The 22,494-nt window shown below is 38.7% G+C and overlaps 1 protein-coding gene across 2 annotated transcripts in view; it reads left to right on the top strand.

Moving 5' to 3' along the window:
• The first annotated feature begins 5,949 nt into the window (after window positions 1-5,949).
• Window positions 5,950-22,494, top strand: part of MARCHF8 (membrane associated ring-CH-type finger 8) — a 59,368-nt gene continuing 42,823 nt past the window's right edge. For both annotated transcript variants that reach the window (XM_065894467.1, XM_065894466.1), the window contains exon 1: window positions 5,950-6,051. In XM_065894467.1, coding sequence (XP_065750539.1) covers window positions 5,950-6,051 — 102 coding nt within the window. The remainder of the gene's footprint in view (window positions 6,052-22,494) is intronic.

The following is a 22,494-nucleotide window of genomic DNA, read 5'->3' as shown; positions in this document are numbered from 1 at the left end:
GTACATATGTTGGGCTTCCCACCGGCAAGCTCAGTGTGCCCATGGCCAACCCCTCCTGCATCTCGCAGTCCGCTCTGCATTCCGGTCTTGTGAATGCTAGAAACCAGGGGACGGTTTAGATCCCTCAGCAGATTATGTCAGTCCTCCTTTTCAAGTGGTCTCTCTTCTCCCTCCAAGTTCACTGTTCTAGGTCTGGCCTTGGTCATTCAGTGCTGTGTATTACAGCTGGTCTCCTCACTTGTACTGCTTTTTTTCTTTTTGTGTCTGCTAGCTGCTGTTCATAGGCTTCTCATTTCCTATGTGGAATGTTCTTCTGATAAAAACAAGCTTAACTTAAAGTTGTTTATTTAGAGTGCCAGTCAGGATACTGCGATTCAACAGCTCACAATGGGGAGGAGGAGGGCTCTGCTGGAGCCTGGCACCCTGTGTGCAAGGATGCAGGGAGGCATGCAGACCCAGGGTGACCGTCTCTCAGGGGGCGCTGCCACTGGCATCTTGTGTCTTCTCCTGGCTGCCTCTTTGTCATCTGTATTTGTCCCAGGCATTGTTGGAATGGGCAGAATCCTTTGCTTATCTTGACCATCTGGAAAGCACATAGAACAGCTTGATTGTTAAGCTACTGAGATGGTCTTCTGGATAGGGCTTTCCTACCTCTCCCCTTAGAGGGATAGCATTGTCAGCCTTGTATCCCCTCTAGCAGAGTCATGCTGCTAGAGGTCCTAAGTAAATGTCAGAAAGGATTTGAGGTCCCAGTTGTATATATCTTGTGTCAGACTGAGGTAGAGAAGGACAGAAAATAGTACTGGAAAGACAAAGCCAACAAACTGGCCTTTGTGAAGCAGTGAGAGGCATCGTTGCAGATGCTTGAAAAAGCAGGCTGGAAAATGTGCTGATGCTAAGAACCCTGATATTTGTGTACATGGACATAATCTTATTTGGCTTCACAATAACCCTGTGAACTGAGTAGAGATTGTTACCTTTCTGTTTCACAGATGAAGAAACAGAGCCTTTGAAATTCATCAGTTTGTCCAACATCACATCACTCTTAGTATTTAAGAGTCATGACTTGAACTTAGGTTTCTGATTGCCAATTTTATATACTTCATGTTACCTTTCTTAAAACTGGAAGAATGATAGGCTAACAGTGGCCATCTCCATGTCATCAGGTAAATTACATTAGGGATAGCACAAAGGAAAAATAAAAATTTACCTATCTTAATCCATATTAATTATTTTTATATTTTAAAAACAGCTTTATTGAGATATAATTCACATCCATTACAATCCACTCATTAAAGGGTACAATTCTGTGGCTTTTAATATACTTAAGAGTTATGTAGCCATCACCATTATAAATTTTAGAATATATTCATTGCCCTAAAAAGAAACCCTTTTAGCTATCACTGCCCCCCTCCCCGCAATCACCACCCCCAGCCCTTGGCAATCACTAATCAACTTTTTGTCTCTATAGATTTATCTACTCTGGACATTTCACACAAAATCATACAATATGTGGTCCTTCTTTCATTTTCTGTTTTCAGGTTTTATCTATGTTGTAGCATGTACCCGTATTTCATTTCTTTTCAGCAAAGTTTCTGCTGAAAAATCAGCTGATAGTCTTATGAGGGTTCCCTTGTACATAACTAGTTATTTTTCTCTTGCTGCTTTTAAGATTCTCTCTTTAACTTTTGACATTTTAATTATAATCTGTCTTGGTGTGGATCTCTTGGGTTCATCTTGTTTGGGACACTCTTTGCTTTGTGGACCTGAATGTCTGTTTCCTTCCCCAGGTTAGGGAAGTTTTTAGTCATTATTTCCTCAGATATGTTTTCTGTCCCTTTTCTTCTGGGACCCATATAATGTGGATGTTAGAGCATTTGCTGTTGTCCTACAGGTCCCTTAAACTATCCTCATTTTAGAAAATTCTTTTTTTCTTTTTGCCGTTCTGTTTGGAGATTTCCACTACCGTGTCCTCCAGGTCACTCATCTGTTCTTCTGTATCAATTAGCCTGCTGTTGTTGATTCCCACTAGTGTGTTTTTCAGTTCAGTTGTTGTATTCTTCAGCTCTGTGAGTCCTGTTTGGAACTTTCTTATATTTTCTGTCTCTTTGTGGAATTTCTCACTGTCTTCCTCCCTTGTTCTCCCAAGTTCAGTGAGCATTTTATGACCATTACTTTGAACTCTTTATCAAGTAAATTACTTATCTCCATTGCATTAAAGTTTTTTTTCTGGGGTTTTATCTCGTTCCTCCATTTAGAATGTGTTCCTCCATTTCCTCGTTTTGCTTGACTCTGTGTTTCTGTGTATCACGTGAAGCAGCTCTCTTACCCGGTCTTGAAGGGATGGCCCTATGTGGGAAATGAACCTTATTGTTTAACCTTGCCCTGGTTCTTCGTTGTCTCTTGAACTCTCTTTCCACTTGTTTCAGTCTGTGGGGTCCAGAAACACAGTCCTCCTGTCAGCCTGGGCCTGGCGCTCAGTGGATGTCCCCTGTGCGGGCTGTGAATGCCTGTTGGCTTTGGTGGGGTTGTGCGAGTGGAATGGAGGTGTGTGGCTGCTCAAGAGCTGCATCTCTTGGTGCTGTGGCTTGAGCAGGGCTGTTCACACACTGCTTTTAGCAGGTTAGAATGAGAGGGCAAAAATGGTGCCTGCCAGTGCCAGCAAGGCAGAGGGAGCCTGTAAAGATGCCATCTGTCAGCATTCCATCCCTGGGGAGTCCCAGCAGACTTCTGCGCCTTTGGCAGTTGCTGTAAGATTACTAAGTGAATTTCCCTCACAGATGGTCTAAGCTCTTTGCAAACTGCTGCTCTTTGTGCTGGGTCCTGGGGCAAGTGGTTCTTTACACATGCTATTTAAGAGCAGAGTCTTCATTCCCTGCCATCCTGAGTTACTCCTGAACATAAGCGCTGTTGGTTTTCAAAGCCAGACGTTTTGGGGGCTCTTCTCTCTGTTGCAAGACCCAAAGGTTGTGGTGCCTGGTGTGGGTATAAACCCCTTACTCCTCGGGGAGAAGCTCCGTTTATTTGTTTGTCTATTGCTTGATTTGTTGATTGATTTTATTAAGATTTCTTTCGATTGTGGGTCACCATATTGGGAGTGGGGTTTTTGGTGAGAGCATGCCTTTCCTACCTGTCTCGACGAGGCCCTTGTATCCTTTGTTGTGGAGCAGGTGTTTTGGCAGTTCTCAGGTTCTTTTCAGAAGGATTTGTTCCCTGTGTAGCTGTATATTTGTTGTGTCCGTGGGAGGAGGTGAGTTCAGGATCTTCCTATGCCACCATCTTAAACCCAGTTTTCTTACCATTCCTTTGTAGTAAGTTTTTAAATCAGGAAGTGTGAGTTCTCCAACTTTGTTCATTTTCAAGATTGTTTTGGGTGTTCTGGGTCCATATGAATTTTAGGATCAGCTTCTCCAATTTCTGCAAAGAAGTCAGAAGGTTTTTGATAGGGATTGCTTTATCTGTAGATCAATTTGGGGAGAATTGCCATCTTAACAATAGTAAGGCTTCTGATCCATGAACATGTTATATTCATTTCCATACTCTTAAACAACCAGTTTTGTCAGTCCAGTTCTTCTAGATATGGATGTTCACATTAAGTGTGTTGTATTTTGCAAAGTAGCATTAGTGGAATTGAAGTCCTCCTGACTGGATTGTCAGGCATAGTGCAGAGGTTTAACTATTGCTCTTAATTAAACATGACTTGAATTGATAGAAAACGGTACTTGGAAATAATGTGAAGAAACTAGTGTGAGTAATACCTGCTTTATGATTTTCATATGAACCTTCACATACAAAGTGGTATGGTTTGTTTTGTAGTTTGGTTTTTTAAATTATCATTTTTATCCTAAATATGTCTGACATAGGAGAGGGATTGCTTCAGGCAAACTTTCAGGTCTAGTACCCGGAGATAGGGGTGCATATCAGAAGAGTAGCTTACATAGCTGTAATGAGGGAGGTCCTTCAAAACTTTGCGATAAAATTTAAAACCCTCTCACATTTGTGTTTCTATGGCATAAATAGTCTTTTCCAGGCTTGTCATGGTCAAGTACCAATGATGTAATAATGATGATTGTACCAGAAGCACCAAAGGCAGCTATTGGCATGCTATGTGGTGGGGCTCTAGGCATGGTTAGTTTGACTAAGTATTCTAAGAGGCCCCATGGAGTTTGTCATCTCTGACAGAGGACTTTAATGCATTAGTGATGAAAAATGGCTCACTACTGGCTTGTGATCTTCCAGAGAGTGTAAGACAACGCAGCACTAAGTGAGTGCCTCTTGTCTTACTTAAACACATGTATTCAGACCATTTGTTTGGGTACAGTGTTCCATCTTGTGTCAGCCTCATCAAAGGCTTGAAATAGAATAGGTGATATATAATATCTATACATTAATATTTTATTTATTATTGGATGTAATGTCTAGATACTAATATTACCTACTCTTGTTTTCCTGTTTTATTACTTATGAATGATCACCCAACTATTATAAACTAGACTTTTTAAAAACAGGATATTCTTTTAGCTTATTTTCTCCTGTGTGTTGATCCTTTCCGGTTTCCTGTTCCTCCCTGTTGCTTGTTGATCAGAGTCCTGTGGAAGAAATTGGTTTTGTGAGTCCTGTTGCTCTTCAGTTTGGTTAGTAACACTGTCAGAGGTGGGATCAGCCACACAAACACCTATCTTTGGTCCAGAGCACAGTTAGGGGAGAGGAGGAACAAATGGCTGCTCGACAGATGTGTACTTAGGGTTGTCAGGCCCTGTTGTTCACCCTCCTTGTCTACTGCCCCACCTCCAATACATGCTTAATAAATGAAAATCCCCGAATTAGAGCTTCATTCTTTTGGATTAAGGCTTCCATCCTTTGTTAAAATTCAAACAGCATGAACTGTTACCTTGTTAAACATTATGGATAGTTTGGGTAATTTATATTTAATTGGTTTTGTATACAGAGTTTGATAGATTTCAGTGGGGGCAGAGAGATAGAGAGCACACAATTCAATTACTAGGTACTTTGGAGGAATGTAGGAGAAAACCAAAAAAAAAGTAAGGGCTGCCTGGAATTCATGAATATAGCTTATTTGGACACTATTATTTTACCTAAGGGCAGCCTTTTATGGCCCCAGGAATGTCTGTGATGACCCTCATCTTCCTTGGAATATTCTTAGAGCAGGGTTAGGAAACTCCAGGCCCGTGGGCCAAATCTAGTCTGCCACCTATTTTTGTAAGTGAAGTTTTATTGGAACATAACCATTCTTATTCGTTTACAAACTCATTGTGCCTACTTTCTTGTTACATTGGCAAAATTGAGTAGTTGTAACAAATATGGCCCACAATGTATAAAATATTCTGGCTCTTTACAGGAAAAGTTTGCCAATAAACTTGTCTAGAGAGTCTAGACTTTTAGAAGGTTAAGCATGGATCATAGATATCTTAAACTTATTTCAGACTTCTTTAACTTTTAATATTACCATTATGTGGACTCAAGGGCAGTGATCTTAAGGAAGGATCACTACTTATATCAGGATGAATGCTTGTTCAAAAAAAAATGTGTAACTTCAAAAATATTCGTAAAATAAAGGATGACACTGCTATGTTTAAAACCTAAGTAGCCATTGGAAAATTAATATCTGATTATACATGTACCTGTTACACCAACCTCTTTCAGGTGCTCCCATCTTATTACATGAGAAAAATGTTACAGTTCCCGCCATAGGCATTCATCTTCTATCATTTCTGAAGATGAAGTATTTATGTTAGACATTGTAACTTATTTAATTAAATATGAATATAAATATAAAATGCTAATCTCACTGTTGGAAATTTTAAAAGTGTTTTAGCTCAGTTACGTCTTGTCTTCCTTTCTCTCTCTCAGCTTGAAGTCCATGGCCCAAAATGACTCTACCACTGGAGACTTTCTTCCGTAAAGAGGAAGACCACACAGGAGGCTGGGATGAGCATGCCACTGCATCAGATCTCTGCCATTCCATCCCAGGATGCCACCTCTGCTAGAGTCTACAGAAGTAAAACCAAAGAAAAGGAGAGGGAAGAGCAGGTATTGGGGAAATACCTTTCTTAGTTTCATTATTTTTGTTCTTTTCATTAAATACAGTCTAGAATAAGCTCTGACGATCAAGTTTTCTCTAATAATAAATTTAAAAAGCACATGGTGTGAACAGTTTTGCTCAGAAGAAGTTGTCTTTTTGTAGGGTTCTAGGTTTTCAGATTTTGCGATCAACTTATTCTGCCATGATTATATCATGACTTATTTATCTTCATTGGTTAAATATTTCTGCTAAATCACTGAGAAAAAGTTCTTTGAATTCTCAGAATATGATGCAAAGGATGAATTTATTTGAGCAAAAACATATGCCTGCTGCAAGGGTGTCATAGTTAACATCAGAGTCTACCTCTGCTCTCATATGGCTTTTGGTTGGGCCTGACAATTAAATATGCATTAGAATCTAATAAGGTCAGTGGTGGAGGAAGTTCAGGACCACCTAATCCCAGCCCAAGGCACCAGGAATGGCTTCCTTGAAAAAATGACATTTACATCGAGACCCTGAACCTGGAATTAGCTAGGAGAAAGAGTGCTCCTGGGACATGCTGAAAGGCCAGAGGTTAGAGCAAGGTGGATTTGAAGATATTAAAATAGAATAACTGGAATAAAAAGGTTGAATGGGTAGGGGAAAGATAGGAGGTTGGAAAAGTTATAGGAGTTACCTTAAGGAGTTTCGATTACTTTTGCAAAAGAATGCATGATCAGATTTGTGTTTTTAAATCTTTCACCCAGCCTGCAATTTGGAGGATGAATTGAATGGGTGGCAGGGAGACCAGTCAGAGAATTATTTAATAGCCTACTTAGGCCAGGTTTGACAAACTTTTTCTGTAAAAGACCAGATAATGAATATTTTAGACATTGTGGGTCAGACAGTCACATCTCTTCAACTCTGCCATTGTAGCATGAAAATGGCCAAAGACAATATATAAATGAATGGACATGACTGTGTTCCAATAAAACTTTATTTACAAAAACAGAAGACAAGTCAGATTTCACCTGTAGGCTGTAGTTTGCTGATATCTGGCCTAGGGAAAAGTTGATGGTGACTTTGTCTAGGATAGGCGTAGTGGGGATAGAGATTTACATTATTAATCCAGTGGGCTTTATGATTGAATGTGGGGAGGGACAGGGAGGAATCAGAGATGACCCCTGCTGTCTTCTTGCCTTTACAGTGTGCTTTACAAACATTTGCTCCTTCGTTCTTAGAGCATTCCTATTTTATAGTTAAACTTAATCTTTGCCCAAGACTCTAAAGAATCCTTGTTAAGGGCTTCCCTGGTGGCGCAGTGGTTGAGAGTCCACCTGCCGATGCAGGGGACACGGGATCGTGCCCCGGTCCGGGAGGATCCCACATGCCGCGGAGCAGCTGGGCCCGTGAGCCATGGCCGCTGAGCCTGCGCGTCTGGAGCCTGTGCTCCGCAACGGGAGAGGCCACAACAGTGAGAGGCCCGCGTACCGCAAAAAAAAATAAAAATTTAAAAAAAAAAAAAAAAGAATCCTTGTTAAATCAAGAATTGATGTCTTGTGTGAAGTTGAATCATTATAGGTGATGGGACACCATTCTTTCCATTATTACGTATAGAATAAAGAAAGAATCTATCGTATTTCTTAAAGTACATGGACTATAGAAAATGAAAAGGTGCCAGGTAAATTGAAAAGGTCTCTGTGTCCTTAGTTTGTGGAGTTTTTTTTTCATTGCTTGTATTGTCAGTCTGCACCCTTTGCATTTTCTGAGCTCTTAGAAGTGTGGCCAGCATTGTCCAACTAGGGGTAGTGGTGGGGTAGATGGTTTCAGAATGTCATGTTTTCAGTATTATAGCTTTTTTTCAACATGCTGGGGACGGGAAAATATCCCTAAATATCTTTCCCATGTTCTATCAGTTTTCATTTGTTAGTCTTCATTTAAGTTTCAGTTAAATTAATAGTCTTCTTATAATCCTTCTTAGCCCAAATGGATTTTTAAATACCACTAAGTAGAACATTTCCTTGGTCTAGGGTGCTTGCCTGTATTAAGTTGAGGCTGTGAGTTCCTTATTCATTGTAGTGTCGAGTTTGGTTATCAGATGGCGGGAATTTCTGGTATATATGTGAGGAAGCTATACATATTTGTTTGGAATAGATAAAGGAAGATGTCCAACATTTTAGCAAGGAAGAGAGATCTCTTTTGTCTGAAACCCTATTACAGGTTTGTTGTAGGTGGGTATTCAGTAAATACTTATTGAATGATATGATCTATTTGATGCCATTTTTAAGGTTTAAATAAGTAGCATTAACCAGCTGTTTCATGGAATTGGGATTTTGATTGGTATTGGGAAGAAGAACCATCCTGCCCCACCTTCATATGGGGAATAGTTCGAATACATGATGGCAAGTGTGACAGTTCTGGGAATCATTGTGCCAAGGTGAGGTGGCAGGTAGTGGAAGAGCCACTGAGACAGGCGCTTGAAGAGCCCCCAGAAGAGCTTTGGCAGCAGCTGGCACAGCCTCTGAAAAATGATTGTTGTAGGTTTCTAGAGTCTGAAATGTGGTATCAGGATGGGTTTGGAAGGTAAATTTTTGTCCAGTGAAGCCTTTTTTCCTTTATCCAGTTTCCCAGGTGCAGTGAGTTCAAAACAAAATCCTTTGGTACAATTTCTGATCCTCTTGTGCATGGGAGAGGAGGAGAGGAGGGAAAGAGAAGCTATGCAAAGGCACCCCTTCCTTCCATCCCATCATCCACTGTTCTCAGAACCTGAAAGCTGGCAACCTGAGACAGTCCATTACATCAATAACAATTTTATTCCTTCTGAATCTTGTGAGAAGAGAGGAACATCGCAGTTTACACAGAATCAAATAATGTAACTGTTAACGTGGACACAGTTTTACCTATGTTTATCAGATGTGAGATTCTCTCTGTAGCACCCATTGCCCAAGCCCGTATCTACAATTCTAAGAGTTAATGACTTTTACGCAGTAGTCACTACACTTGATGAATAAATGAATGAGTTCAGTTTTAGTGATATGGGGACTGCTGTGGAGGTGAGAGGAATGTTTTGCAATCCATAAAAGGATTTCTTCTGCTGTTGCTTATGAACTGGGTAAATGTTTCTTGACTATTTTTTTTCTTAGCGTTTTATAAGTATTGCTCCATTGCCGTTACACTCTGGTCTGCATTTAGAAACCTGATGTTGTGGTTGTTTGCATTCTTTCAAAAGAAACATATTTTTTATAGCTTTTTGCAGAATACTTTCTTCTTATAGTGTGAGGAGTTATTTGGTTAAGTCTTGCTGTTCTGGATGGCTTTCTTTGGTTCTTGTGGGGGATTTTTGAGCCTTTAAATCTTCTTTCAATTCTGAAACCTTTTCTTCTACCTTTAATCATGAACTCTAAACTCTGATTCTCTCAAGGATTGCTGCTACAGGTTAAAAATTTCCATATTCTCTTGGCTATTGTGTATTCTCAGATTCATTCCCCTTAGTTCTGTACTGTGGTCCTTTGGAATTGACCTTTTCCAAATTGCCCTATTTTGCTGACTCAACACTGCTGATTTTTGCTTCTTTCTCTGTCCAAGAAGGTTCTTAATTGATCTGTTGCTATCTGATTGCATTTTGATTAATTTATCTGGAGTTATTCTGTTTTGTGGTTTGATACATCTCTTTACGTTTTTTGAGATGTTTTTATTATGTTTTAGTTTGTTTTTAAATAGATTTATTACGGAATAATTGACATACAGTAAACAATACATATGTAAAGTATACAGTTTGATAAGTTGTGAAATATATATATACACATGAAACTATCTCCACAATCAAGATTGTGAACATATCCATCACTCCCAAAAGTTTCCTCATGTCCCTTGTAATCCCTCCCTCCCACCCCTTTCCAACCCTTTCCTCAGGGAATCATTGCTCTGTTTTCTTTCACTATAGATTGGTTTGCATTTTCTAGAGTTTTACAAAGATGGATGTACATATATTATGTACTCTTTTTTGTCTCGCTTTTTTCATAGCTTAGTTCTTTTGCAGTTCATCCACGTTGTGTGTATCAATAGTTTGTTCCTTTTCTTGCTGAGTAGTACCCATTGTATGGACCTACACAATTTGTTTATCCATTCTCGTGTTGATGGACATTTGGATTGTTTACAGTTTTTGGCTGTTACAGACAAGGTTGCTGTGTTCACACAACAACAAGCCCTTGTATGGACATATATTTCCTTTCCCTTGGGTAAATACCTAGGAGTGGGGCCATATGTTCAGCTTTTTAAGATAGAAACTGCCAAACTGTTTTCCAAAGTGATACTGTTTTACATTCCTACCAGGAGTATGAGAGTTCCAATTCTTCTAGATCTCCACCAACCCTTGGTATGGGCAGTCTTTTTAATTTTAGCCATCTAATAGGTTATTCTAGTATTTCATTGTGGTTTTACTTTGCATTTCCCTCATGAGTAATGACATTGAGCATCTTTTCATGTGCTTATTTATCATCTATATGTCTTTTTTCTGTGTTGGACCGTCTGTTCAAATCTTTTGTGCATTTAAAAAAACCACCAATTTGTTTTATTATTGTTGAGTTTTGAGCATTCCCTGTATAGTCTAGACACAAGTCCTTTATCAGATATATGCTTTACAAGTGTTTACTCCAAAAGTTTGGATTGTCTTTTCATGCTTCTGCTGGTGTCTTTTAAAGATGAAAACTTTTTAATTTTGAAGTCAAATTTATCCATTTTTTTCTTGTATGCATTGTACTTTTGGCATTCTGTTAAGAAATCTTGGCCTAACCCAAGGTTACAAATAATATCTTCTATGTTTTTTTCCTAGAAGTTTTATAATCTTAGTTTTACATGAACATCTGTGATCTATTTTGAATTAATTTTTATAGATTGTGTGAAATACATATCCAGCATCATTTTCTGTTTTATGAATATCCAGTTGTGCCAGTAACATTTGTTAAATAGATTGTCTTTACTGCATTACCTTAAATCTGTTGCTCATATAGGTGTGTGCTTATTTTTGGAGTCTGTCTTCTGTTCCATTGATCGACTTGCCCATCTTTACAATTAATACCCTACTGTCATGTACATTCTAGCTTTATAATGAGTCTTGAAAATCAGACTTCGGCAAACTTGTTTTGCCTATTTTAGGTTTTTTGCATGTCCACATGAATTTAAGAATCAGATTGTCAATTTCTGTACAAAAATGTCTACTGGGATTTTTGTTCAGATTGTTGAATCTGTAGTTCAATTTGGGGGAGAACTGACATTTTAACAATATTGAATCTTGACCCATGAACAAGGTATGTCTCCTCTTTAAGTCTTATTTAATTTTTCTCAGCAGTGTTTTATAGATTTTAGTGTATAGGTCTTTACACACCTTTTGTCTGATTTATCCCCAAGTACTTTTTATTTTTGATGCTGTTGTAAATGATATTGTTTTTAAATTTTAATTTCCTCTTGTTCATTGCTAGTACAGAGAAATAAAATTGATTTTTATGTATTGATCTTGTATCTTGCAATTTTGCCAAAGTCACTAGTAGCTTTTTTTTTTTTTTAAACATCTTTATTGGGGTATAATTGCTTTACAATGGTGTGTTAGTTTCTGCTTTATAACAAAGTGAATCAGCTATACATATACATATGTTCCCATATGTCTTCCCTCTTGCGTCTCCCTCCCTCCCACTCTCCCCATCCCACCCCTCCAGGCTGTCACAAAGCACAGAGCTAACATCCCTGTGCCTTGCGGCTGCTTCCCCCTAGCTATCTACCTTACTACGTTTGTTAGTGTGTATATGTCCATGACTCTCTCTCGACTAGTAGCTTTTTTGTAGAGTCCATTGAATTTTCTGCATAGGCAGTCACGTCATCTGTAAATGAAGACAGTTTTACGTTGCCTTTTTCTATTTGGATGCCTCCCTCCCTCTTTCTTGCTCTAGTGAAAACCTCCAGTACTATCCTGAATAGAAGTGGTGAGAGCACACATCCTTGTGTTTGTGACCTTAGGGGGAAAGCATTCATTCTTTATACACTAAGTATGATATTAGCTATATGTGTTTTGTAGATACTCTTCAACATGTTGAGGAGGTTCCCTACTGTTTCTAGTTTGCTGAGAGTTTTGTTCAGTTTTGATACTGGTAACTTGCGTCTTCACTATTTTTTTTTTCCTGATCTAGCCAGAAGTTTATCAATTTTATTGATCTTCTCAAAGAATTCTTTTGGTTTCATAGATTTTCTCTGTTGTCATTCTGTTTTCTATTTGTTTCATTTCTGCTCTGATATTTCCTTTCCTCTGCTTCCTTTGAGTTTAATTTGCTCCTCTTTTTCTAGCTCTTTAAGGTAGAAGTCAAGGTTATTTATTTATCTTTCTTATTTTCTATCACAGAATTTAGTGATTATAAATTTCCCAAGTTCTGCTTTCATGGCATTCCACAAATTCTTTTTTTTTTTTTTTTTTTTTTTTTCGGTACACGAGCCTCTCACTGTTGTGGCCTCTCCCGTTACGGAGCACAGCCTCCAGACGTGCAAGCTCAGCGGCCACAGCTCACGGGCCCAGCCACTCCGCGGCATGTGGGATCTTCCCGGACCGGGGCACGAACCCGTGTCCCCTGCATCGGCAGGCGGACTCGCAACCACTGCGCCACCAGGGAAGCCCCATTCCACAAATTCTGCTGTGTTGAGTTTCATTTTCATTCAGTTCAAAATACTTTCTAATCTCCCCTTTCATTTCTTCTTAGATCCATGGGTTATTTTTAAGTGTGTTATTTAATTTCCAAAATTTCTGGACTTTCCAGAGATCTTGCTTTTATTTATTTCTAATTTAATTCCATTTTGGTCTGAAAACATATTTTGAATAACTTAAATCCTTTTAAATTTACCAAGACTTGTTTCATGGTCCAGAATATGGTCTCTTTTGGTAAATGTTCTGTGTACACTTTAGAAGAATGTGTATTCCACTGTTGTTGGATGGAGTGTTCTATACATGTCAATCACATCAAGTTGATTGATAATGGTTTTCAAGTCTGCTAAACCCTCACAGTCTAGTTGTTCTCTTACTAGAAAGAGTGGTAATTAAATTGCTGACTATAATTGTGGATTTGTCTATTCCTCCTTGGAATTATACCAGTTTTGCTACATGTAGTTGATGCTCTGTTATTAGGTGCATAAACGTTTAGGATTGTTCGGTCTTCTTGATAAGTTAACCCCCTTATTATTAAGAAATAATTATCTTTATCCCTGGTAGTGACATTCTTTGCTCTGAATTCTACTTTGATAATAACTCATTATTGACTGGGGGATTTTTTGCAGAAACTAATGCCTGCAGCCGGTGATTTGTTATGTTAACTGATATTGATTCGTCTCCCGTCAATAACGTTGGGGTAACAAAAGACGTATTAATACATCTCTGGTCAATAATGTGATAGTACAGGCACTACAGCTTTCTTTTGATTAGTATTAGTATGGTATCACCTTTTCCAGCTTTCCACTTTTAACCTATTTGTGTCTTTATTTAAAGCGCTTTTCATGTCAGCAACATATACGGTTGAGTGATTTTATCCAGTCTGACAATCTCTCTCTTTATCTGGATGTTTAGACCATTTATATCTAATGAGATTACGGATATGATTAGGTTAAGTCGTCCTGTGTGTTTTCTGTTCATCTTATCTGTTCTTTGTTTTCCTTTTCATCCCTTTTCTGCTCTTTAAAACATTGAGTGTTTTTTAAGATTTAATTTTCTTCTTTGTTGGTTTATAAGCTGAAACTTTCAGTGTTTTTAAATTTTATTTTTTTAGGGTTTATATTATATATCTTTAACTTGTCACAGTCTGCCTTCAAGTGATACTTTACTACTTCAAAAATACTATAAGAACCTTACGTTCATTTCTTCCCTCCTACACTCCAGTCTTTATGCTACCATTGTCATACGTTTTATTATATATATGTTATAAACCCTAGAATATGATGTTATTTTTAAACACTTTTATTTTTAAGGAGATTAAAATAATAAGAAAAATATCTGTTTACACTTACATAATGTAACTACCATTTCTGGTGTTCTTTATATCTTTGAGTAGAGCTGTATTTCCATCTGTCATCTTCCTTCCATGTGAAGGACTTTCTTTAACGTTTCTTCTATTGTGAGTTGGCTGGTAATGACTTCTTTCAGCTTTTTTTTTTTTTTTTCTTCATTTCTTACATCTGGGGTTTGTTGAGCTTTGTGGGATCTGTGGGTTTACAATTTTCATTGAATTTGAAATATTTTTCAGATATTTTTTCTGTCCTCTCCCTTATTTGGGGACTCTATTACACACATTAACTGGCTTGAAGTTTTCTGATATTATGTTTTTAATTTATTTTTCTTTCTGTGTTTTATTTTGGATAATTCTAATTGCTGTGTTTTTAAGTTCATTAATCTTTTGTTTTTCAGTGTCTGATCTGTCGTTAACTCCACTTAGCGTGTTTTTCATCTCAGACATGGTATAGTTTTAATCTCTACAACTTCAGTTTGGATCCTTTCTTATATCTTCCATGTCTCTATTCAACTTTTTGATTATAAGATCCAAATTGAACTTCTAAAAATTTATTTTAAAATAAAACTGACTTAAGATACCAAGTGATGGGTATCTTTGTAGTATTTTTTTTTTTTTTTTTTTTGCGGTACGTGGGCCTCTCACTGTTGTGGCCTCTCCCGTTGCGAAGCATAGGCTCCGGACGCGCAGGCTCAGTGGCCATGGCTCACGGGCCCAGCCGCTCCGCGGCATGTGGGATCTTCCCGGACCGGGGCACGAACCCGTGTCCCCTGCATCGGCAGGCGGACTCTCAACCACTGCGCCACCAGGGGAGCCCCTGTAGTATTTTTTTTAATTTAAAAAAAAAGTTAGCATAGTTGTAATATCTTGAATATAAAGTCCGTGTTTTTCTTATGTCCCATTACCCCATTATTTGATGTCTTTTCTTATCCCTAGGTCTATTTGAAAATGTGCTTCTGTGCACTATGTAGGATTATTAACATGTATTTTTAAAAGTCTAAAAGACAGTTTTGTATCTGGCCATCAAATAGGTGTTTAGAAATACACATTTCATTTGATAGTATTTGTAAATTACTTTCCATCTCAGAAGAGTGTCCATTTTACCCTGTTTTTAACAGGGCTCCAGGCCCACTGTAAGCAACGGCATGATTTTTAATTAGTTTAAGGAGAGAGGTTTAATACAGGGAAGTAGATGCCTACAAAGTATTTGAAGGGCTGGAGGAGTAAGCCTTCACTGGGTTTCCAGGAACAGCCAAGTCCCAGCACTCCTGGACTGCTCTGTTGAGGTCAGGAGCTGACACATCAGAAAGTTGCTGTTGATACTTCTGGTGAAAAAAAAGTCACTGTCTTTACCATGGTTTGAAAGCTACCACTGCTGCTACAGACTTTGCTGAATTAGGAAGAGGCTGCTAGCTCTAGAACCGCATCATTTGTGCCGTGATCTCGGCAAGCGAAGTGGATGCTCTGTCCTCTGCTTTTCTCCCTATGTCCCAACTCCAAATCAAGGCTTTGAGTGTGAGTACAACCTAATTATGGATTAATTGGATTAGCACATAATTCCTAATTATGTCTGGAACCCAAACTGCAAGGTTGTCCAGGAAATACATTTTTAAACTTTCTGCCCTATACCCCTTTAAAATGAAATTGGTGTAGAAACTGAAAGATTTGGTCCACATCACAGTATCTCTCGAAGAGGATAAAAAACAAAAAGGTAATTCAGTGATTAGCTTACATTTAAACAGTACACTCCGTAGGAAATGAAAGTGGTATTTTCTTTCATGTATTTATAAACAGTTCCGTTTCTGGCCCTGTTGGGCTCACCATCTTGCTTCTGAGGTCAACAAGGGATTTTACCGTGTAGCATCAGGATGATGATCACCTGAACACACTTATATTTGCTATGAAAAGATATGAATGTTGGCAGCCAATACTGTACTCATCTCTACCTGACATCTAAAAGATGGCTTCACAATTGTTCAAGTGATAACAGTATTTTGAGGCACAATCACCATACTTTTACCTCTTAATAATAATTCTCTTTTCTCTACTAGATAAATTATTCCCCTTTAAATCATACAAACCTAATATAAGGAACCTGCAGGAAACAATCTGTGTTTTAACATCTCGGAATCTCCAGCGCCATCTAGCCTAACCCCCATTTTAATGCTTGAACTTCTCTGGGTCATCATGGCTCGCCTGTTCTTGGCCCCTTTAGGGCCTCTCTCATGGTATTGACCCACCACTTCCAAAGGCAGTCTGTACTTTTTGGGGTTACCAGAGATTTGAGATCCAGTATAAGAACTAACTCTCTGTAGCTTTCTCTTTTTGACAGCCCTACTTTTTTTCTTCTAGTAACTGGCAGTCTTACATTCTGCGGCATAAAAATCCATTGTTTCATGTATTACAAAGTTCAGTCTCTCAACATTCTGGTTGTTCTCTTTTAGACCATGCCTAGTTTCTTCCTGGAAGTATGCTTAAATGAAGAGATGAATATACATCTTTAAAATATACCTGTCCCAAATTATTGCCTTTGATTGGGCATCACCCTCCATGAGATCATTTGTATGGCTTCTTGAATCATCTGTGTGCTTTACCTGCAAAAGCCCCATGAGATTAATCTCCTACCTAGAAATCAGGATTTCTTTTGTCACCTGTTTACCTTTTCTTGGTCCCTGGAGTCGTTTTTTCAAACCTGCTTCCAAGTATATTTTCCCTGTCCAGTAATCAAATCTGTCACTGTAACGTGCTGGGAGCTACTCTAGTTTGCTCAAGTACACACAGGAAGTTACAGTGTGCTTGTAGTTTAAGAACCAAATATGAGTAATTCTTTTCTAAATGGTTGTTTTCTACCTTGTAAGGCTTGTTTTCTTTGAGAATGAAGAAATAAGATTAGATGTTTTTCTAATGATAAAAAAAAAGAGTGTGCTCTTATCAAACATTAAATACAAGTTGGTCAGTTTGAACTGTTACATTTTCTTGTGCACATGTAGATTTTGAAGCTTAAATGTAGATAAAATTATATACAACTTTGAGGTCCTGCCATTTTAAATATTCTTAGTCAAAAGCCAGGAGTATTGGTTCTGGCTGTTTTATATATTAGCAGCTTACCTTTCCCAGCCAATTCTCACATAAGTCTTGGACTGGTTAACGATTTGCTGTTTACTTATTTAAGGTATGAAAATGGAAGGATGTGCATATTGACTGTAGCTGACCTCTGTGATGTTGGTTTGGGGAGAGTTTGCTAGGTAAGAGTCCACATCACGTAAGTCAAACGAGGAGTCTAGTTTGGATATATGGAGTGAAGCGCTGGCAGTTGGCTTCAGTGTGTTGTGTATAAATCGAGTGAAAATGGCACATGAATGTGTTTGTCTTGGTACCACTGCAGGACTCAGTGATTATGGTTTGTTGCCACTATTCTCTTACAGCTGTCCTGTGAATTAAATAACTGGGAGGCAGATAATTTTTCAGATTTCCTGTCAGTAAGCCTGTTGAAAATAAGAGAGCCACCCAAATTGGTTTTTAAATGCAGAGGTTTCAAAAAATAATATAGCCATAGCATCCTATAATAGTTGTTAGTGACTTCTATATTTGACATCATGGAGCTGACTCCCTTATTTTACACAAATAGAGAAACAGGTCCAAAGAGAAATGCCCTGCCCGTGGACACTTGAATTTGTATATTTTTTCTGTGTTATTCTGTTTCCTCCTTAAAAATTCTTTCACACGAATATAAATATACTCCACACATTTATTCTTTCACTCATTTATACATCAAGCAGGTATTAACACTGTATTACATACTGGAAAGAATCCTGCCCTGAAGGAGCCTGTAATCCAGCTGGGAGACAGGAAAGAGCTGTGTCACAGAATGCCGTGAATGCTCTGATGGCAGCCTCCCCAGTGTATTGTAACGGGAACTTTTTTGATCTATGATGTGACTAGATATTGCTTTTGTTTATCTCATTTTTGCTTGGGACTTAGGTGTGCTTTTTCAGTTTTTGAATCTGAGGACCCAGGCCTTTCTTCACTTTTGAAAAATTTCCACCCATTATTTCCTCACATATTGTGTCTCCCCCATTCTCTTCATTCTCTTTCTGGGAATAAAGGTCACTGTGTCTTCTGCCGTGCGTCCTGTCTGTCTCTGTGCACTGCACTCTGGGTTGATTTCTTCAGTGTTCTGTTTCTATTCACTAACGCTCTCCTCAGCCAAGTCTAGATCTGCCATTGAGAGAGTTTAATGTCTACATGTTTTTATTTCATACACTTTTTCCACAATTTCCCGTGTTTGCATTATGTTTTTTTATTTTTCATTTATCTCTATGAACATACAATTCAAGTTTCTTTCCCTTAGTTTCCCTAGTGTACTATGAATTGTGTGCTTATGTATAAAAACAATTTTGTTGTAGTAAATATTACCTAAAACTCTAGATGTGAAAATTCTTCATAGTTTGCAGTAAATATGCTTGATACATCACCCTCTAATAAGTGGAGGTGTGCAGTTGTCCACTAATTAATTATTCCCTTCACATATGGCCATTTTTACAGCATCTAAATAGGTGAAGCTACCACTAAGGATTTGTTTAATTTAACGTAGCATATACTTATATCATGTTTATTCTGTTCAAGGCACTGTTCTTCTCAGGGCTTTACAAATATTAATTCATTTGATCCTCATATGAGCACTATGAAGTAGGTACTGTCATTGTCACTCTCCTTTTATAGGTGAGGCACAGAAAAATGGGATGAGTTGCCCAAGGTTCCCTCGTTGGCAGTTGGCCTGTGGTGGAATTGGTATTCAGACCAGCCTCCACATCCATGCTCTTAACTCACTTGTTCTTTGCATGCCACTCAGCCAGCCACTATCTTTTCAAGCCACATGTCCCTCTTAATGAACCTCACCCAGCTCCACTCCCTTTGTGTCTACATTCTTGAAGCACTTAATACGTCTATACTGAGCCGGTTTCAGGTGTTCTTCTGTTTGCTTCCTATGTCTAAATCTTGTGTCTTCATTAATTTATTCATTCTTCAAACAAGTGTGTATTAATCACCCATTACATGGTGGGTGCCATGTCACGCATTGAGCATAAATGTGGCATTAACACAGAGACACCCTGTGTGCTGCCTAAATCTCTTCCAAGCCGTGTGCTTCTGTAAGCCCCCATGCTGCAGCTGTAGTCCAGGACCTCACCATTTCTACAGGTGCAGCAGCCGACATACTGGTCTCCGTGCTTCAGCCTGTCTCTTCCTGCTCTGGGCACTGCTGGAGGAGAAGACGACAGTACACAGTTCAGTGTGCTAAGTGCCATAGTCCAGAGAAGTGCCCCTGATTCAGTCTCGTGGTGACAGGGAATGTTTTCTGGAAGAAGAGATGTCAAAGGTGAGTCCTTAAGAAGTAAGAGTTAGATGGAGATAGAGGTGAACAGTGTTCAGGGCAGAGAGAAAGGTACAAGGCCAAAACTCCTAGGGAAGAGAAGAACACATGGCATGTTTGAGGTACTGAGAAAAACTCACTATGCTGGTGGAACTTGAAATGTGCCGCTGGCAGCGAGGTGAGTCAGGAGCGGCCACATTGGTGCAGAGGGCGCTGAGATGTCAGTGCAGGTGTAGAGCTGGAGTTACACAGTTGAAGCTGTTTTAGTTAGGTGACTGTGCAGTTTGATGAGGGGATTTAGAAAGCTATTGGAATAGGCTGGGTGATGATGGTCTGAACTAAGGAGGTGGTGCTGGGGACGAGAGAAGTGAGCAGATTGCAAGCAAGATGAGCAGGAGGTAGGAACAACAACAGTGCTTGTGGCTGAGGGATTGTGGTGGTCGGGTAGGTGAGGTCTGGCCTAGACTAAAGGTTGACATCATTTACTTTGACAGATGTGAGATGGCAGTTTAGGGGAAAGATGGTGAGTTTGGTGGCAGATGTGCAAGTATGAGGTACTTGTGGGGGGTCCAGCTGCAAATATACAGAATTCAGTTGTGTTTGAATCTCTGTAGGAAAATCTATTGAAGCTAGAGATAGAAATTTTAGAGTTGGTGACATATACACGGTAAAGGATGCCCTAGGAATAGGTAAAATTTTCAGTTGGAATGAATAGCCTGAGGAGAAGTAAGGGTGTGTGATAGGACACCATGGAAGCAGAGCCACCATGTCGAGTCACTGTCTCACAGACACCCTGTGCTGATAGGTACCTTTGGTGCTTGCTGTATTTCAGAATATGTTATATCTTTCTTCCATATCACTTTTGCATAGGCGATAAAATAGCACCCCTTTCATTCAGTTGTCCTTGTGCTGTGTTTGTGCATTTTTTATGTTTGCTTATGAACTCAATTTACCACATTTCAGAAGCCTGTCTTTTTTAAACATCACAAGACGGGGTCGGGGGTCTGGGGTCGTGGGGAGTGGTGGTGAGAGGAATTGGGAGACTCGGATTGACACACATACACTATTGATAGTATGTATAAAATAGATAACTAATGAGAACATACTGTATTGCATGGGGAATTCTACTTAGTACACTGTGGTGACCTAAATGGGAAGGAAATCCAAAAAGGAGGGGATATATGCATATGTATAGCTGATTCATTTTGCTGTACAGTAGAAACTAACACAACATTGTAAAGCAACTATACTCCAATAAAAATTAATTAAAAATAAATAAACATCAGGAGACTTTTATTTATTTTTTAATTAATTTATTTTTTAATATAAATCTGATTATTTTTTTAAATTAATTAATTTATTTAATTTTGGCTGTGTTGGGTCTTCGTTTCTGTGCGTGGGCTTTCTCTAGTTGCGGTGAGCAGGGGCCACTCTTCATCACAGTGTGCAGGCCTCTCACTGTTGCGGCCTCTCTTGTTGCGGAGCACAGGCTCCAGGTGCGCAGGCTCAGTAGTTGTGGCTCACGGGCTTTGTTGCTCTGCGGCATGTGGGATCTTCCCAGACCAGGGCTCAAACCCGTGTCCCCTGCACTGGCAGGCAGACCCTCAACCACTGCGCCACCAGGGAAGCCCGAGACTACTTTTAGATTCACAGCATCAGGTTATATGTGAATAACTAGTAGTGGTTGCAGTTACAAGCAAGTCCTAATAATATCTTTTGCCTTAGGGCTTTGGTTTTTGAATTAGGCTTAGGCTGAATAAGTATAATGCTTGTGTATTACTAGCTGTGTAATTAGCATTTATAAGCAGAGTCACCATCCAAATTGTGAAAGACACGCTCAGGTTATTCATACTGTTCCCTAAGTTTCATCAATATCTGTTCCCTGAGAGCAAAGGATATTTGAAGAGAAATATCAAATTTCTCTTCAAATTAGCTGTATGAGCCTCTGCTTACCAGCATGGTTCTTGTGGCCACTCAGTGAGCGTCACCATTCTCTTTTCTGGGTCTCAGTGGCCCTCCCATACCAACCCACTGATGGCAGTTGTCATCCCAAATCTAACTCACAGGTAAAGAGACTAGAATCTTTTATCAAGTGAACTTTGAAACTGCCTTTGAAAAAATTATTCCATTAAGTTCAAGGTAATACTGAGAGTTGTTTGAAGAAAATTTGAACTTTGAGCCCCTTACTTTAAAAAATTATTTATTATGAAAAACAGAAAAATTGTGGGGGGCTACTTTAGTTTTAAAGAAACTAAAGAGGCATAACAACCAAATATAATATGTAAACCTTGATGGAACCTGCTAGGAAAAATAGGCAGCTATAAACTGTCTTTTTTGACACAACTGGGAAATCTGAATATTGTCTACATATTAAATGATAATTATAGAATTATGGCTAATTTTCTTAGATGTGAAAATGGCACTGTGGCTATATAGGAGATTGTTCTTAGAACATGCATTCAGAAATATGTAGGGATAACGTGTAATGTCTGCAACTTACTTTCAGGTGGTTCAGACAGAAAAAGAAAAATAACAAGGAAAAGAAAAAAAAAATGTGTGTGTGTGTGTGTATCAGAGAAAGAGAGGAAGAAAGCAAATGTGGCAGATTTTATAACAGTCGATGCATCTTGTTGAAGGATATAGGGTATTCATTATACTGTTTTTACAAATTTTCTGTAGATTTTTAAATTTTAAAAATAAAAATTTTGGGAAATAAAAGAATATGCCATTTTCTAACATGAGATAAAGCCAGGGTTGCAGTAAACAATGAGATAAAGCCAGGGTTGCAGTAAACAATGATAAATAGTAAACAGTGATAGACAATTAAAAGGCCAGTGGATGAATTATTTAATGAGATGCTTCATAGGTATTCAGCTATTTTAAAATCTGATTCCAAACTTTTTATGATACTTTAGGAGTATGCAGTCATTGGTTGATATTTATGCCCAGTTGTTGAAATAAAGAGTTCTCTTTTTAAATTGTGGTTATTGCTGATCATTGATGTTTCTCATCCATCACATTAGCAGAATATTCAAAATGGAACCTGTGACTAGATTAGGTTTTCTCTG

This window comes from Phocoena phocoena, chromosome 16 (assembly GCF_963924675.1).
Source record: "Phocoena phocoena chromosome 16, mPhoPho1.1, whole genome shotgun sequence".
NCBI lineage: Eukaryota > Metazoa > Chordata > Mammalia > Artiodactyla > Phocoenidae > Phocoena > Phocoena phocoena.
The sequence above is the reverse complement of the archived record's forward strand: the minus strand, read 5'-3'. Positions and strand labels throughout refer to the sequence as shown.